Source organism: Talaromyces amestolkiae, assembly GCF_001896365.1.
Source record: "Talaromyces amestolkiae strain CIB chromosome Unknown scaffold22.1, whole genome shotgun sequence".
Taxonomy (NCBI): domain Eukaryota; kingdom Fungi; phylum Ascomycota; class Eurotiomycetes; order Eurotiales; family Trichocomaceae; genus Talaromyces; species Talaromyces amestolkiae.
In genome coordinates, this window is record NW_024468058.1 from 126,239 (window position 1) to 143,700 (window position 17,462).

General features: G+C 48.1%; 6 protein-coding genes across 6 annotated transcripts; 2 read left to right on the top strand and 4 right to left on the bottom strand.

Annotated features, from left to right (window-relative positions):
* Positions 1-1,971: 1,971 nt before the first annotated feature.
* BHQ10_009024 (uncharacterized protein) lies at positions 1,972-2,787 on the bottom strand (the record flags this gene model as incomplete). The annotated part of the gene is made up of 3 exons (XM_040881895.1): positions 1,972-2,131; positions 2,196-2,478; positions 2,544-2,787. 3 exons carry the CDS (start codon positions 2,785-2,787, stop codon positions 1,972-1,974), a joined length of 687 nt encoding a protein of 228 aa, XP_040737526.1.
* Positions 2,788-3,468: 681 nt separating this feature from the next.
* On the top strand, positions 3,469-5,073 carry BHQ10_009025 (uncharacterized protein; the record flags this gene model as incomplete). Its single annotated transcript, XM_040881896.1, has 1 exon — positions 3,469-5,073. The coding sequence occupies one exon, from the start codon at positions 3,469-3,471 to the stop codon at positions 5,071-5,073; it is 1,605 nt and encodes a 534-aa protein (XP_040737527.1).
* Positions 5,074-5,268: 195 nt separating this feature from the next.
* Positions 5,269-8,072, bottom strand: BHQ10_009026 (uncharacterized protein; the record flags this gene model as incomplete). Its single annotated transcript, XM_040881897.1, has 3 exons — positions 5,269-6,609; positions 6,677-7,678; positions 7,935-8,072. The coding sequence occupies 3 exons, from the start codon at positions 8,070-8,072 to the stop codon at positions 5,269-5,271; spliced, it is 2,481 nt and encodes an 826-aa protein (XP_040737528.1).
* Positions 8,073-10,789: 2,717 nt separating this feature from the next.
* On the bottom strand, positions 10,790-12,914 carry BHQ10_009027 (uncharacterized protein; the record flags this gene model as incomplete). Its single annotated transcript, XM_040881898.1, has 2 exons — positions 10,790-12,227; positions 12,283-12,914. 2 exons carry the CDS (start codon positions 12,912-12,914, stop codon positions 10,790-10,792), a joined length of 2,070 nt encoding a protein of 689 aa, XP_040737529.1.
* Positions 12,915-13,664: 750 nt separating this feature from the next.
* On the bottom strand, positions 13,665-14,819 carry BHQ10_009028 (uncharacterized protein; the record flags this gene model as incomplete). The annotated part of the gene is made up of 1 exon (XM_040881899.1): positions 13,665-14,819. The coding sequence occupies one exon, from the start codon at positions 14,817-14,819 to the stop codon at positions 13,665-13,667; it is 1,155 nt and encodes a 384-aa protein (XP_040737530.1).
* Positions 14,820-15,150: 331 nt separating this feature from the next.
* BHQ10_009029 (uncharacterized protein) lies at positions 15,151-16,391 on the top strand (the record flags this gene model as incomplete). Its single annotated transcript, XM_040881900.1, has 3 exons — positions 15,151-15,242; positions 15,300-15,416; positions 15,476-16,391. The coding sequence occupies 3 exons, from the start codon at positions 15,151-15,153 to the stop codon at positions 16,389-16,391; spliced, it is 1,125 nt and encodes a 374-aa protein (XP_040737531.1).
* Positions 16,392-17,462: the final 1,071 nt, after the last annotated feature.

Here is a 17,462-nt window from a genome sequence, read left to right on the forward strand (position 1 = left end):
CATGATATGACTCAATTGAATAGAACTTAAAATAAATTCTCAACGTACCAGCGAAGCTCCAACCTTCTTTAAGAATCAGTGATCCTAAAGCATGCGAGGGATACATCAACCTAGGCCTGAACTTACATTCAGGGTCAAAAAAATGTCTCGCGCAACTTTATGGGCAGAAATACCACTTCGAGATTGCGAGAATCAATGCAGAAGCATTATAAAATTCAATGGAATTTCCATCAGCAGCAAAGAGTTGTGGCCGCCTCGCAAGTTATTATAGTAGCGAGAACAGCAACAGGAGCAGCAACAGCGTATTGTCTTTCCGCAGTAAATGATGACTCGGGCTGGTAAGGAAACGGAGAGTGGAGAAATCCACATATGATCTTAAGATACATTGGCGAGTAGAGAAAGATGTAGTGCCAAAGGAAAAACGTGCTCATCTTGCCGCCACTGACTGCCTCTGGTGGCACTGAAATTCGACAAGGACGACATCGTTACATTGACAACTTGGAAACGACTCATTTCGTCACTCTCGAACAAAGCGATCACAGTCCAAAACGACGAAATTCTGAGTGCGGAATCGCAGATCTATGCTGCCCTCGATTGGAGGCTTAACTTGCCTGGGTCAATTACAGTAATGATGTGCATTAATCTTGAGGGCAGCAGTTCACACGAGTCTGAGAGATGCAAAGTGCTTGAAAATGCTATTCTTCACCTAGCCCTAGCTTATCTGAACTGAATACATTCGGAAAAGATAATCCGAACGAAGTCGTCGCCGGAGTATACCACCTATCAGTCGAAAATACGGAATCTTTGAGCTCTTGCCATAGTACTCGAAACAGCAGATACTGCTTCAAGATTTGAGTCCTCACTACTCTCCGTTTCTGTACCGGCCCGTTTCATCATTTACTGCGGAAAGACAATGCGCCTCAAACTCGAGGTCATGGAATCAGACATTCATCATGGCATTTACCACCGCTCTGAAGATCTAGAAGGAGACTGGTCACCTACTCCGCCATTTTCGCCATAATGATCGCAGCTTTCTCATGTTCTAGCGTGACAAGTCCAATGACAGCGTGGTATGGTGATACCAACCCCCAAGTTCTCAAAAAACATCAGAGAATATCTCTTACAGCACATGACTAAACAGCTGTACCAATTTAAGACTGCCACTAAGTCTGACAGTTGGAAAGCGCTGGCAGATACGATTAGAACGAAAGGTGGATTTCCAGATCTTCCTCCACAAGCAAACGATCCCGCATTAAAAAAACGATGTTGGCATGAGCTTCTTAGTAGCGCATGGGTCTCAGCATGAACATGCCTACGTCGCCGAGATGCGAAAAAAAAACCGCAACCAACGATGGCAATGAACTCAGCCCTACGGATACTTCAATTTTCGATATGACACAGTCATGAAGTTATATCAGACAGAAGAATTCTATGATGCAGACTGGAATTTCATCAATATCTTCGAGCCGGAGACCACGATCGTGAAACAAGAGGAACCCGGGCATCTCTGAAGACTGGTAAGGGGATTGAAAGGACGGATAGATATTTTATATATTCGTTTTCATTATTCTTTGGTCTTCTTGCTTACGCAAAGTATTGCCTTTTTTGCTCAAATGATCCTTTGACAATGAAGTTGCTTTGGATGGGATGCCTAGAAAATCGGCGGCCAGGATACGCGACCTTATTTCAGGAGGAAATTTCACGCCTGTTCGACACTGTCAGTTTGGGATTGCAAAGACATATCAAATCACGAGGTCTGCGATGGTTTCCTAATACATCTGTTGCTATGCTAAGCGGAGTACGGCGGCTCGGATAGAAAAACGTGTCCTTATGACATGTATAATTAGCAAAAAAAAATCAAAATATTGCATAATAACTCTGACTATCGACTACTTATAGGCTCATGTAAGATTAAACCTATCTTCCAGTCGGGCCCTCGATCATCTTCCATAGTAAATCTCGGGACACCTTTCAAAACTTGACATATCCCTTCCCCTTGACAAACGTCTGCTTCCACTCCCTCTGGTTCTCATCACTCGCCAACTCAAAATAGAGATCAGCATGCGCCGCTCCATCAACCTTGTTACCGACAGGTTGGCCTCCACTCGTTCGTTCATCCACGTAATAAAACCTATTGAACTGAATCAACTTCTATCCTCTTCTCCACACCCGAAACAGAAATGCAAAATACTAACGTGTACCCTGCCTGCCTGTACGTCTCCGACGCCGCGGCGGCTTTTATCAGATGCGCAGTTGCAGACTTTCCAGCACCTGCAGGCGCCATTCCATTGATGACGATTTCATCCAACGCATTACCTGTGAATATGAACGATTTCGGCAATGAGGTAGGCAATTTCTCGAAACCGTGGACTGCCTCGTGGGCAGCGGCAAAGACGCTGGTGGTGTTTACGTTGAGGACTTCTTGGTAGGCTTCCGGTGTGATTGAGAAGGGGTTTTCTCCGCGGACTAAATAGCCGGCTGTGATAACGTAGATGAGGAATCAACATGCACTCTTTCTCTAAAAGAAAGGGGTAGCGACAAACCATTGTAAACGACTACATTTGGAACTCCCAGCGAAGCCTGAACCTGCTCAAACAGAGTCTGCACATTCGCGGGGTTGGTCAAGTCTACGCGAAAGTGGAACAGTCCGTCTTTCTCATCTCGGCTTGCAGTGTCGGACGAAGTACGACTTGCGAGGGCTACTTTGTAACCGTTAGCAGCGAATTTGCGGCCTACGGCTTGGCCGATATTGGCTCCTGCGCCGAGGACAAGGGCTATTGATGACATTTTATTGATAAAAGCTAGTAGAAGCTAGATTCGATAATCTCGTGGAAATTTGAGGGTGTGGTTCTGTTGTGTCTTTTCGAACATCTTACACATGCTTTTTCTTAACATTTAAACCCTATTCATTCTACTATACTCAAAGTATTGCCTATCTATGCTGACAAACTAACTCTCATAATTATTCATCGCTTACAATTAGAATACTTTGTAATCACACTCTCTTCTGCATGTACAGCGACAAAACAAACAGTTAGGGCTACGCCATACTTTCCTCTTCGGGTCGAGAGCTGGCGCTGATTGGTCTGACTTGTTTGCATTAGTTTGCACCTGTTTGTATTGGTTTGTATTGTTTGGCAAACTGGTCAATCTTAGAAATAGCGTTAAAGCGGCGCCATGTTGCTAAGATAGGCTACCTCAACTAGGAGGACATTCATTTCACGTTCTGTAAACTGTAATGAAAGCTTGCCCTTCCTTCTTAGTAAACACGATTCCCATTCGCTCCGAGAAGACTAACATATGTCATAAATCCGAGACGCACCGCCACATGAGGCTGAAACATTCCGAGCTCTGCCGGTCCGAGCTTTCCATGATCTACCTCCCTCGTTTCATCATCCCTTCTTTTTTAACATACATGCCTCAAAACCAATCAATTAATATTCGTACACAAATGACGAACAAAAGAATATGCCTAGAGACAACCAACCCAACAGCAGCAGCAAAATAAGTCTCACAAACTGGCTCAAACCAAAGAAATCGCGCCAGAAACTGCGCAAACGCGGCGCCGGCGCAGAGGGGCCTCTTACATCTGCTAGTTCGACAACATTGGCCAGTATCAAGACTACCACTACACAATATTCATATGCCAAAGGGTATGGGGAAGATAAAGATGACGTCCCGCCATTACCACCAATTGCGCCCCTGCAAGCCCATAGGGCAAAATATCGAGCTCGTAGTGCAGGTCTCGATACGCAACTGGGCGAAAACGTAGATTATACGACGCTACTACATTCGATGAGTCTGCAGGAAGGCTTTGAGTCGGATGAATCTTATTATTATCTTGCAGATGAGAATCGGCCTCGAGGCGAGAATGGGATCGCCAGTTTGCCGGGCACAGTGTGGTGCCGTGTTGCGGATATGACAGATGCAAAGACGGCGGTTTGTCTTGCGTTGGCAAACAAGACTTTATACACCCGCTTGGGTCCAAGGCGATATATGGACCAACTCAATCAAACTGAAAACCGACAACAAAAACTCGAATTCTTGGTCCTGCTGGACCGCTTCTTGCCGTATCACCTCCTCTGCATACCCTGCGCAACATATCATCGACGCATCAGAATCGGCAATGAGAAACTGCAACCAACGCACGCGCAGGTCCTCAATCCGGTATTCAACTGCCCCCAAGAACGCAACGCTATCAACCCACCGGCTCGGCACCGCATTGCGCACGGACGGAGTATCCCATTCACATTCGTGCAACTAGCCACCCGCGCGCACCGCTTCAACTCTCCTAAATACGGCCTCAAACCCGAATCTCTGGGTCGACGATGGCGATACTCCGAAGCCGGAGGCGGGGGCACATGGAGCATCTCAACCCGATTCCACATCCACGAAAACCGTCTGTTGATGCGCGTCATAAGTCAATGCTTCGCCTCCCCCGGCCTTCCACCAACAGGGAAACGACTGCTCCTCTACAGTCGCGAAGATTACTGGCCTTTTTTCTCTGCATGCCCGCACTGGCGGGATGGGGAGTTGATGGATGTATGCAAATGCGCATTAGATCACATCCCCGTACCACGCAACACGGCGGGATTGCAGGGCGTAGAGCACAGACTCAAAGACGCGGTTGCAGGACGCGGGAAGTTTGATCCGTATGCTATCCCGAGTCAGTGTGGGAAATGTCAGCCTATGAGGCGGTGTCCGTTGTGTCCGACTGAGTATCTTGTCGAAGTTAAACTGTCTGAAGACACTACACCAGACCCGAACCCACCCATTGGTCGCCCTAGTAGTAGCAGCAAAGGAAAGACCGGGGTGAAATTCAGACACGCCATCGTGGTCACACGCTGGAGCGACTTGGGCGATGGCTCAACGCCGTCCTCAGCGATTGAATGGGCGGCATGTAACGGCAACACCGACCTGGAACAATATGATTCCTTCCAGAGGCTAGGCAGAAGGGGGATATCAGGGATATTTGAATCGGCATTTACGCATGATACGATTCCGGGGAGGAGGATTGTTTCTATGAATCCGAATAATAAGACGGGCGGGGAGAAGAGGGATGATTGGTATTAATACCATCTACCATCCTACATCCTTAGGTTACGAGATAATTATTTTAGGTTACGAATGATAATGAAAAAGTGATTAGATCATAGCTTACATAACGCAAATGAACGAGCAAGGAAATAATGAATGAACGCCCAGATGGACTTGGCAAGCCATTTATCGAGTAGTGGAAACAATTTCGGGTCATAAGTTTTAAAAAAGTTACTGCTTTCCGTTGATGGACTCCTGATCGCTAGCGTCGAGAATATCGTACTCTTCATCAGTGAAGAAGCCGTCGTCGCTGTCCTCAAGTGCCAAGCTCTCCATATCCTCAGGAAGAGCCTGGTCGTCAACAGTGGATACTGAAGGAGCAGTGTAGGAAGGTGCAGGGTTTTGCGCAAGTGTGTGGGTGCTAGAGACTGGGGACTCCTTCTCGAGCTTGGGGAAAACCATGTTGCTACCGGACATTTCAGTCTCAGTCTCGACCTCAGTCTCAACCTCAACCTCAACGTCAGGAGTACAATCGGACTCGATTATAACCTGTTCTTCAGCCTCCTTTTCAACTGGCTCGACTGCCGCAACTGGCGCGTCGATAATCTTGACGTCACACCAAAGCTTGTGGCCGAATGGAGTGCCGTTGGGGTGCTTCAAGCGCCAGTAAGAGATAGAAGTACCAGTACGCTGAGGGGTCTTCAAAGTGACGGTAAAGTCGGCCGATTCTGAAGGGGCAACTGGGTGGGTCAACTCGTTGCTCGACATGGCTACAGCAAGAGCCACAACGCTGGAAGGATGCTCCGTGTTGATGTTGAACATGGCATCACCACCAACGTAGCGAACGCTGGTGCCTACTGGCCATGTGGTAGGTCCAGGGTTGTAAAGTGTCCAGGTCTGTTGGAAAACTTGGCCCGGGGCCATAGCGGTTCCATCAGAAACGGTATCCTTCATAAAGTAGGCGCTGTAGTCGTCGGTAAAGTCAACCGATGATCGACGGGGAGTTGCAGGGGTTTCGGATGTTTCGGCTGTCTCGGCTGTCTCGGCTGTCTCGGAAGCTGGCTCTTCAACTGTCTCCGGCACTATCGATTCGGCCTTTTCCACAACAGACGGCGCCTCGACAACGGAGTTGGCGGACGGGACATCGGCAAAACTACGCACAGCTGGAGGAGTACGGTCACCCATGACCATGGTCTGACCACCGAAGCCATCGTCACCCAGTGTGTTGACAGTTACATTGCGTACTGCAGTACGGAACTTGATCAAAGGATGAGTCTGATTGTGGGGGTTGGCTGGCAAGGCCTCGCAAGCAGCGCAAAAGTCGGTGTCATGGCAGACAGCACACTTGTAACGAACACCAGTGATGTATGAGGCGGTGGCCTTGCCGCGGCACAAGGGACCATCACAGTAGATGCCGCAATGGACATCCCGAGAGAGGGATGTTTCAGTGATGGGTCCGTAGATGGGGACAAACCGGTGCTGAGGGTGGGACTGATCGGCAGTCTTTACACAAGACCAGCAGTAATCCCAGTCAGGGCAGCTAAGGCACTTGTGTCGGACTCCAACAATGCGCTGTTCAAGTTAGAAAATCTGTTGTAGATGAAAATTGAGGACTGGTGGTGGTGGTGGTGGTGCTTACCTTTTCACATCCATCGCAGATCGCGGCATGATGGTAATGGCGACCTGGACGGCAACGGGAGAGAACTAGACTCTTCAAACCAAGCTGATGCTCCTTGATAATGGAGAAAGCGTGGGCAGGGTTGTGTCCATGAACATTCTTCAATAGACAACCAATGCACAAATCATAGTCTTCGCAGTTGTCGCAGTGGACCATTGTGCTCTCGGAGAATTCTCTAAAGCATGCATTGCAAGTACGCTCGTCTGCGACCTCTTTCTGTCCCTCCTGGACCTCGGGCTCAGGAACAATCTCCTTTTCCTCAATCTTTTCTTCAATCTTATCTTCAACCTTTGGCTCTTCCTTCACTGGGGTAGGTTCCTCTGTGCTAGAATCTGGATCAAGACGTTTGGGTGCGATTGTGGTAACGCTGTTAACGATGACCCCATTCTGTACCAGTCGCTTCAACAACCAATGGTTCTCACCAGGGCAGGATACACCGGCATCAACGCAATTAAGGCACAAGTCGTAGTCGCCGTCGTCACAGATGCTGCAGTGATAGTGTTCGCTGGGAATGCTACCTCCGCAGTTGTTGCAGTCGATGCAGAATGCACTGCCGAGGTGATTGTTATTGGCGAATCGGAGAGGGATGGCCTGCTGCTTCTCCTCGTGGACAGAAGACACGGGTGAGAAGGCCCGAGCCCGGGAAGTGAGGGGTGACGTCATACTCTTGGATTGAGAGGACGTCTGAGAAGGACTAAGCACAGTCTCCAAGTAGCGGAAGCGTTGGTGAGATTGTTCCTGGATACGAGGTTCCTCGATAGGAGAGGTGATTGGCGCGTCTGTGGAGTCCTGGGGTTTAGTGGTAGCCTTGATGCGGAGTTTGAGTTTGGCCTTGGCAGCACGGTAGAGCTGCTTGTAGACAGCAGGATTCTCGCTGTCCAGGACAATGTAGTTGGCGAGGCTATCGGAATAGCGTTCAAGGATTAAGGAGTCGGTGGGTGCGACTGTCAACAGATAGCGGACCTGCCGTGATAAGGTTAGAAGGCAACGATCAAGATGATAGAAAAAATAATATCAATTTACAGATCAGAACACTGATACATGATCGGGAGGTGGATGAGCCAGTCCGAGTCAGGAGCTGATAACGGAAGTACGGCATACTACAGTGTCCGAGATAGGCCAAGTCGGTTGAAGTAGCACGCAAGCAGCGGGAAGCATGCACGTGAGGTGACCGCATAATCATACATAATCGATCAAGAACAGAAAAAAAAAAACATACCTTTTGAGGGAAAATGCGAGCACCCAAGTCACGCAAAGGAATCTTGAAGCGACGGTTCACTGAGTCATTGTGCAGAATCTTGATAGTAATCAAAGTATCTGGACCGACGGGCGGAGCTGGCGGAGCTGGGCCAGACATGGCGGTGGACAAAATCGCAGACGATTTTGATACGGGCACCAGATCACTCATGATAGATCTCGTGCACTGTGACTCTTGACTATATGATGAAAGATGGATGATTAAAGAGGTGGTTTGGCTGCTAACGCTCAACGAAGCTTAGGCTGGGGGCCAGAAAATTAAGGATTCGAGGAATGACGACAGAGGATTTTGATGATAAAATCAAACGACAAATACACTCTGCATCAAAATCGATGAACGAGATGATGGAGAGATGTATAGTATGGTGGTGTGATGATGCAGGAGGACAGTTGCAAGAGTAAGGAGAGGAGGGATCAAGAGAGGGAGAGAGGGCGAGAGCGAGAGTTGGAGAAGGAATGGTTATTTGTAGGCGGGAATGAGGGGAGCCTCTCACAAGGAAAGCGCAGGGGGACTAGAGTACGGACGGTAACAGGAGTATTCTATTAGGCCTCCTACTCGCTGGCGGCTGCAGTCTAGCTCCGTATTGTTAAATACTAAGTAAAGGCGGGGAGAGCTCTCTCACTAAGTAACCTACCATACGTCAATATGCAACGTCCGCGCACGCATCAGGCCTCCCATGTCTACAACTTAATGTATTATGTAGTTACTAACTGAATTAACAACCTCCGCTGACAATAATCGGCATCGCGGCATTTCTCACCGACCGGCGGTACGATGACGACATGACTGTACTCTCCTATTGTAACTACGCGTGTACACCATAAGTTGTACAAATGTATTACCTATGTTTCAGCTAGACAGGATAGCCCTATACTAATTTACAAATCAAGGCAAATAGATGAACTACTAAAGAGACTAAATAGCGACTTCGTTTATAGTCTCGTGATGCTCGGACGACACCGAGTCAGTTCCTCCCGCCGGTACGGGTTATACCATACTATGTAATACAGTATTGATGTATCGCTGTCGTGGCGGTTTGCACTGGTCACATGCATATTGTTAGATCAAACCCAGCTACCCAGTTAGATTGGAGTCTTTTAGACTCAAATTCAATGGTGTTAGATCGAATAAAGAAATAAAAATTTTATACATTCTGTTTATTCAGACTGCTCTACTATTTGCTACAATGCCGGCTTCCTATACGTGATTTCGGCTTCCCGGAATAGGAAGTGCTCTTCATCATCCATACTCTCTGTACGTTTTGCCGTGAGAAATGCAACGGTACATCCTTGCCTACCGAACTCTGAGTCCAGGGTAAAGGTGCCATCGCATGATTACGCTTCCATCGATCATACATCTCTGGGCCCAACGCGGGACTACGATCCCGGCCATTGAAATGCATCCTCATTGGGTTATGCTTAACTATACACTGTACAATTGTAAGGTTATTCATTTTTAGTATCACTGTCGATCGACTGCATGAGACATACGTAAACATGTCCGTGCAAGTCGAAAGCTGACCAGTCGAGTTTGTTATTTTGCTTACGTTGGTGCTAATTTTTTTTGGCTATGAATTATAATGTGGCCTATGCACAGCCATACCAAAGTCTAAAATTGATCGTGTCATTAGGCAACATCTTTTTAATCGATCCAACGGTTGTTGCATTATTGTGCATCAGATACTGAGACTGCAGAGAGAGATGAAGATCGACGATGGCGGTGTACACTATATGCTCCTTTATACACTGCATAACTATTGCGCATACCCAGCGTAGTATGTATGTCGGTATGATCGCCATGACGAGGTGACTTTATCCATATTTATCCAGTCTAATGTTCATACTCTACGTACATAGTAGTACTGCACTATGTATGTACCAACAGAGCAAAGGCACAGCTCAACAGCTGGCTTGTGCAAATATGATCACCGTCCCTTCAACGATCGCCTTTTGCAGATCATCTTCGTGACTCCGTCGGACACCGTCCAAACAACTATCTGAATGTCTTGACATTTCAAGATTATGTCACAACCACACGATGTATGCTCTCTGCATCCGACATCCGAGACACCCCAATTACCCGGCTGGCACGATCGATGTCTAGCCCTGTCCAGGCTCAATTTGAATCTAATTAAATAATGCACCACCTACGTAGCTAATTATACAGTGCATTCATACTACCCTAATTTCTCAAAATAACAGAACCGAGCACACGTACGTAACCCCTGGAAGTAGACTACTAAGTACGTGCCGTGTAGATCATTAACGATCGCTAACTGTCTCCGGTAAACACTGCCCGTGCCGAGTTGCATAACCCATCAACTATACTAAACTACTACTGTATTCAGTAGTTGTGGTGGTTGATGCTCTGAATAAGGTATGTCGACTATGCAGCTTGTGGCTACTACATACTACATTCTACAAGTATACGGTAGTAAGTACATACCTACCAAGGTAAGGGATCGATGTCAGGTTGTGGAGATTACTAAAGGCGATCCTATCTCACAATTCATCTGATAATAGGGGAAAGGATACAGATTCTGAAATTGATGCACAACAAATACTAGATAATGATATAGTATGATAACTAAAAATAGAGAATATAATCGAAGCAAAACAAAAACCGATTCCTTCACATAAAAAGACCAGAACGCGCGGAATGGGCTATGCTGAACTATATAATGATAATAGAATGATGTCGATGTATCGAGTCGCTCATCAGGACAAACAGAGAAAGTAAACAGTAAGACAGGTCGAAGAAATAAAGAAACAAGAAACGCTATGAGGTGACAGCCGAAACTTTTCAAACATGATGAATTACTGAGGATAGTAAACGCCTGGCGACTGTGGGTAATAATACGTCGTACCGGGCGGCGTCATCATGCCACCCATCCCGACGACCCCGCCAGTTGCGTTGTACGCTGCGTTGGGATGGTAGAGTTCCTGTGCGTCGTAGAAATAGACTGTGCCGTTGGCTTCGTGCGCTACTGTGCCTGCGTGAGGAGCTTGCTCCCCGGTGGTGTGTGGAGGTGCCGAAGGTGGAGCTGGCGGCGGCGCCGCGTGGAGCATATATGGCTGGCCCCCTGCTTGAGGGCCTGGTGGGAGTTGCGATGGGTGAGGCGGTGGTGGTGGGCCATAACCCATGCCGTTATTGACAGTTGGGGGTGTATAATGGGGATACTCGTTCCCAGGAACGGGGTAGTACATGGCTCCTGGAGGATAACCGGCTGGATAATATGCAGGTTGTGTAGGTGCTCCATACGGTTGGAAAGGTGCTGCGTGAATAGCCCGTTCGGGAATGTGAGAAAGAGGCGTGCCTGAAGGTTGGCTAGGATGTGACGGGTGACGCCCGTGCATGTAGGAGCCGTCCGGTCCATAGCCCGGGGCTACCATAGCCACGGGAACTTGTTGATGGAATGGTTGTTCTTGTTGAGGCTGAGGAGGATTAAAGTTGAAGCTTGCTGGGCTCTCAATGTCGGCCAAGGAAACGGTTTTTTGCGGTCGCGGTTGGTGCATGGTCATCGGCCCGCTACGGATCTCTCTGTACGCCGTGTTGGGGACTGTTAGAGGAAGAGGAACGGCCGGCATGACCGGTCCGGGCACCATAACGCCAGGTGGGCGAACCGAAGGTGGAAGACGAACAATGGGTTTAACTTCGCCAGTCGCCATGTTATGTCTCGAGAGGACAGATGCAGCAGGTGAGTGCATGCCTTCTCGCAGCGACGATCTGCGACTCATGGATATACTAGGTGAGTAAACCGAGCCTGGTTGGTAGAAGCTGGGTCTTCGACCAGTATAGTATCCACCTCGACCTCGTCCTCTGAAGGACTGTTGATTGGGCCGAAGAGCACGAGGAATGAATATAAACGACCGTTCAGGTGCTGGTAGAATATATTTGGGTGCTGCACCTGGCAATGAAACACGAACGGGTTTATCGCGTCTCAAGGGAGGTCGGTGTTGCGGCAACCGCGTATGCTGACGCTTCGGCACAGCAGCGAACGGGATCGCAGCTTCCATTCCAGGCAAGAAAACTCGTACAGGGACATTTCCAATTAACAATGTCGTCGAGAAAGAGCGGTTCGGGGGCGTAGAACGTGGTGCAACAGTCACTGTTGTCGAGCCATTCGTATAACCTGTGTTTGTATTTTGCGAATACGAAGGTGTAAAGGTGGAGTTGGTAGATCTATCATCGCGAACCACTGTATCGTGCAAGTCGTGAGTCCATTGTCCATCGCTGGCATCGGTTTTTGGACGTCTAGAATAATTATACTCAGCATGAGTTTTCGCATATAGAGTAGAATGTAACTCACCTCCCCACATTTCCATCGACAATAAGGCCATATGGCCGTGACTTCGACTTATTGACATGTGATCGATGTCCGTCTGTAGATCTCTTGTCATGCAAGAAAAAACCTCCTCGTGTCGGAACAAACGCGGGATTCTCATCCCTAGCCTTGATATACTCCTCATGCTCCCGTCGTTTCCGTTCAGCAAACGTTTCTCTCCTCGACTCCGTAGGCGGCGCCGATGGTGTTCTCTCTATCTTACCCATACTGTCAAATTCTATCTCTTCGACTTCCTGTCCAGCAGATATTTTAAGTCCATTCATCATCACTCCTGTGTCAGAAACCGTCGCGGTTAATGTCGGCTTGATTGGGACTTCCAGTTTCTCCCCAGAGTCGTCCCTTTTCCCTCCCCGACCAGCACGAGCATGTCCGTTTTCCGTAGCACTACCATGCTGCGTCACCGAGCGCTCATCCTCGCTGGCATCGCTGCCCTCGCCATCGGCATCATCGTCGTCGCCCAAATGGCTCGGTAGCGATCCATCACTCATCGAGTCATCGTCCTCCTCCACATGTCCCACCGTCGAATCCTCATCTTCACCTTCGTCTTCTCTTCGTCGGCGACTAGCTCCAATTCTGTGACGCCGAGCGGAAGCCATTTCACAAGACGATGAACGCGGGCTCTGCGATTGGCACCGTAGCGAACCAGGGTACCGACCGGAAGCGCGTGTTGACTATTGTCGTGGGAAGATCCGTCAGACAGTCAAGGAATCAAGGAGGTGCCGGATGAAAGGCGAAAAGAGTCGGATAGCTGCTGTCTTCACTATCTCAGCCAGAGATGTCGGCGGGGGAGATACCGGAAACTTGTTTTGGCTTAGGCGGACAACTGCGGACGAAAGAGCGATTGCTGATGATCAGGCCCAAGGTACGGTGGCGAGGAGCAAATACAAATGGCTAGGAAGCGAGGCGATATAGGAAGAGCGGAAATACAATGATACAAGTCAAGCAAAGATGATGGAAAGATGTAAACTTTGTAAGGATAGTTGTGATTGTTGTTGTAGAAGAGAAAAGAAAGACGTATTTTGGGCGTGCTTACACTATGACATCTGAAGCGGCCCGAGAGATGTCAACGGCGCCTGTCTGGGACTAGCGCGGGCTTTGTAGGCGCCTCTTGCGGTCGAGCCATCGCGCGCTTAAAGCCCTAATACGACGAGATTAGTGTAATTGACTAGTGACCACGCAGTCGGTGTCGTTTAATATAACTATGGTTAAATAGATTACTGGCGAGTATATATTTAGCTGCTTGTTCTACAAATGAAAAGGTGGGTCAGATGGTAAATAAACCAGCTTTAGTTCATTCGCTATATACAGAAACAGAGACATTAACGCCCAATTCATTCATGAATATTTTAATCAAAAGTGACCTTCTTTCCTTTAGCCTCAACAATGGCACCAGTAAGTCTCTGCACAGTATCCTGTGAGTATCGAGAGTCATCCTTAGGACGACGATCACGGCGTTGTCCTCCTTCATTCTCGCCATCATCTTTCTTACTATCCTTGCCAAAGCGCTTCTTGTATCGAGTGGCTGCATCTTCCGCAAACTCCATTCTTAGTTGACGGCCTAGGAGACGATTGACCCAGACTTTTTTCATCCTTGGTTTCTTTGTGATCTTCTTGCTTTTCTTCTTCTCTGCTTTTGTCTTCTCGCCTTCCTCATCAGATTTGTCGTCCTCACATGACGATGACTCGTCGCTTTCTTCATCCTCCTCATCATCCTCGGTAATCTTGACAAACCCGTTTACGGCATGTGTAGCCGCTTCGATAGTCTCAAACTCAACCCATCCATAGCCTTTACACTTCCCGGAATCTTCAAACGTAGCAAGATGCACATTCGTGATACTACCACACGGCGAAAAATGTTCCTCAACGGCTTCCTTCGTAGCATCGAAGCCGAGATTACCAACGAATATCCGTCGCGAAGGTGGGTGCGCACTTGTTGCAGCTGCTCCAGCTTTCGCCGCTCCGCCCGCTTGTTGATGTTCCGTAGGTCTGCCTTCAAAATTTGACGAGCCTTTGATCAACACACGACGACCCGCAATGAACTTTTCGCTCAATCCAATGGCTTCCTCCATTGCTTTCTTATTGGCAAAGTCGACATAAGCAAACCCTTTGTTTTGCGGAGTAAATCCTCTGGACGGTCCCATTGGAATATGGATTCGTGTGATTGTTGCTTCGCTAAACGTGCAGCCGTCAAGGAAGAATTTGCGGACGTCCTCTTTCGTGGCTGTGAAGGGCATATTTCCAACCCACACACCATACTCTGATCGCTTTCCTCCTTTACCATCTTTTCCATCTTTGCTGTCCTTTGTTTTATTCTCTGTTGCCTCGGTTTCAGAATTCACAACGGTCGTCTCAGTAGGATCGATGCCCTTCTTTTTGGCTTTGCGTAGAGCTTTCTTTGAGGGAGGTTCGGGGGCGGACACATCAATTTCGATTTCGGGGACATCGTCGAGTTTTCTTTTTTTGTGACTAGTGTCGTGACCAGCTTCTTTGAGGCCTGGCATTGTGTAAATTTTATATTATTGGATTGCAATGATTTGGTGAGGCTGTAAATGCTGTCAACTTGTTGTAGATGAGATTGTTCAATTTTTTTTCTAGACCGACGGGACTAAGCAAACTCCGGAGTGGCCCACCAGCCACGCTAAGAAAAGCAAGAAGCTGTGTGGCCTTGTCGCCTTGTGGAATGGCCGGGGCAGTTTCTCGCCGCCCTGTGATAGCAACGACAATAGACCATTCTTCAATCAACCATTCTGTCAATGCCGCGACCGCGTTTCCACGTCCTCGAGTCCGTTTAGATCGCTTGTACTCGAACTATTTTTTTTCCCTTCCACAAATATGCCTTCCGATCGGGAGGATACACGCTCTTCACCAGGCGCGTTGCCTGATGCGCCAGCTGCGACCACTAAACAGCCATGCCATTCCTTTAAGTGCGTATATTGATTCTGCGATTGAGATTACAGGGCTGACACAGTAACTTTCCATAGGAAAAAATTCGCCAAACTAAAGGTAAAATTCGAATTGGAAATGCGCGAGAGCGAGGCACTCGTACGGGAACAGCTGCGTATAGAAGATGTGTCGAAGAAACTACAAGAAACAAATGAGTGAGGTTTCCCCTTCCTTTTCCAGATATACGAGCGGCACTAACACGGTGTGTCATTAGTCAACTTCTCGAAGTCCTTATGGAGTTCAATGACAGCATCTACATCCCGACCAACCTACGATACGACCTCAGCCTGCCTGGAGAAGTGACAGCACCATTGACACCTGACGATGACGATGACATCGCTCCATCTACATACACCACTTCAGCAGCAAAAGCTGCCTTGAAAGAAGCCAGGGCCGAATTGAAAGCCGGAGAAATCACAGCCGAAACCTATCGTCGTCTAGAAAGAGGCGTGAAACGCAGTACCACTTTCCGACCGTCGATGCAATACGCTTCTCTGCGAGAAATCGCTCAGCACAGCGGCTCGGTCGCAGCGTCTTCCGCCTCGATTTTTGCCGAACTCGATGAAGACCCGACGACTCTACTCAATATGAACTACATGACCCCCGATCACGAACATGAATATCTGTTGGCACTAGACGCGAAAATGGGCGACGCAGCCGCGGATGTACAATTGAAACAACTTCCTGATAAACCTACATTCGCCGATCGTGAGCGTGAAGCAATTCTGCAGAATCCCAACTCCGTATACAACTGGTTACGACGCAATACTCCATACGTATTTTTGCAGGATAACGAGGTTGCATCCGAGAAGAGCAGTCAGGTTCAGACACAGCCACAGCGTTCCACCGCGGCGACCGCGCGCTCTTCTAAGAGGTCTTCACTCGCTGCTTCGAAACAGGCAGCCAAAGAGGCCAAAGAGGAAGAAATGTACGATGAAGACGGCATTGCGCTCGATGTACCCGCTCCGTCAGCGACAAAGGCGAAACGCAAGCGGGATGAGGATACGGGATATAGGCCCAAGGGCGGTCGAAGCGGTAGCAGCAAAAAGAAGAAGGCCGCGCCAGCGGAAACGGATTCTAGTTATTCAGGACGGCGTGCGTCGAAGCGTGGTTCTGGCGTGGGAGCTTAGTATCTAGACCGTGACTGTACAATACCACCACGTCGCTCTTTTTCACAACCAACGGTCTTTGATATGGTTTTATAATACCTCCGGCTTGACGCATACTCAATATTTAATGATTGCATTTGTTCGGTATTGAAATGGGCTACTGAGAAGTCTGATTTTTCTTCTCACACATATTATCTGGAACGAGGTGGTGGCTTCATCTGGAAACTGGTCTAAATGGCGTTTGGTTTTCTTTTCCTACGCGCTTTATATTTTTTTTGTATAGTACTGCTCCTACTGCAAAAGCTATCGCATTATGATATCCATATAAATATTTCCCGAGATCGGTTCCATACCCAGGTCTCATGTCAAACGCCTAGAAAGAACCAAGAGACCGCTACTTCTCATTGAGTCATTTGTGACAAATATCTGGATCTACATCTGTAGTACGTAGTATATATCCAAAGATCGACACTATTCCTGTTACGTGCCTAACATCTATCGTTTTTGATATATTAGACTTAATGTACCTAGGCAAGCTAGAGCAAAACTCAAGCCGATCGTTTCAAATTGGCCGGTGGATGCACTGAAGAATAGTGGCCGACAGACCACGGTAGTACGTTCGAACTTGGTAGCATTTGCGTGTATGCCGCATTCTACGATTTTGTACGTATGTACTCCGTAGAAAGTCTATGCATAAAGTGATATATCACACTGTTCGTCCGGGACGGTTCGCGAGGTACGAAACCGGGGTATTTGCGCTACGTGATACAGTTTCAAGTCAATTGAGAACCTGACGATAAGTCCGTCAGCTCGGCGATTTGTCAAGCCTTTAGAAGATGCACCAATATGCACGTATTAAGTTAGTGGTGTGAGAGGTGGACTAGACGAGTCATGGACAGGGGCTCAACTGGGTACGCATACATACTCTGCACTCCGTAGTCATCTAGGAAAGAGTACGTAGTGGAAGTAGAAACTGCAAACAGCGAGCACTCTCATTAAAAGTTGGTTTGAGGAAGTGTGGTAGACGGAGAATAATGGTGAGTGTTATCACTGGGCGAGACGAATCAAGATTCAATAGTGCAATGGAGCCCC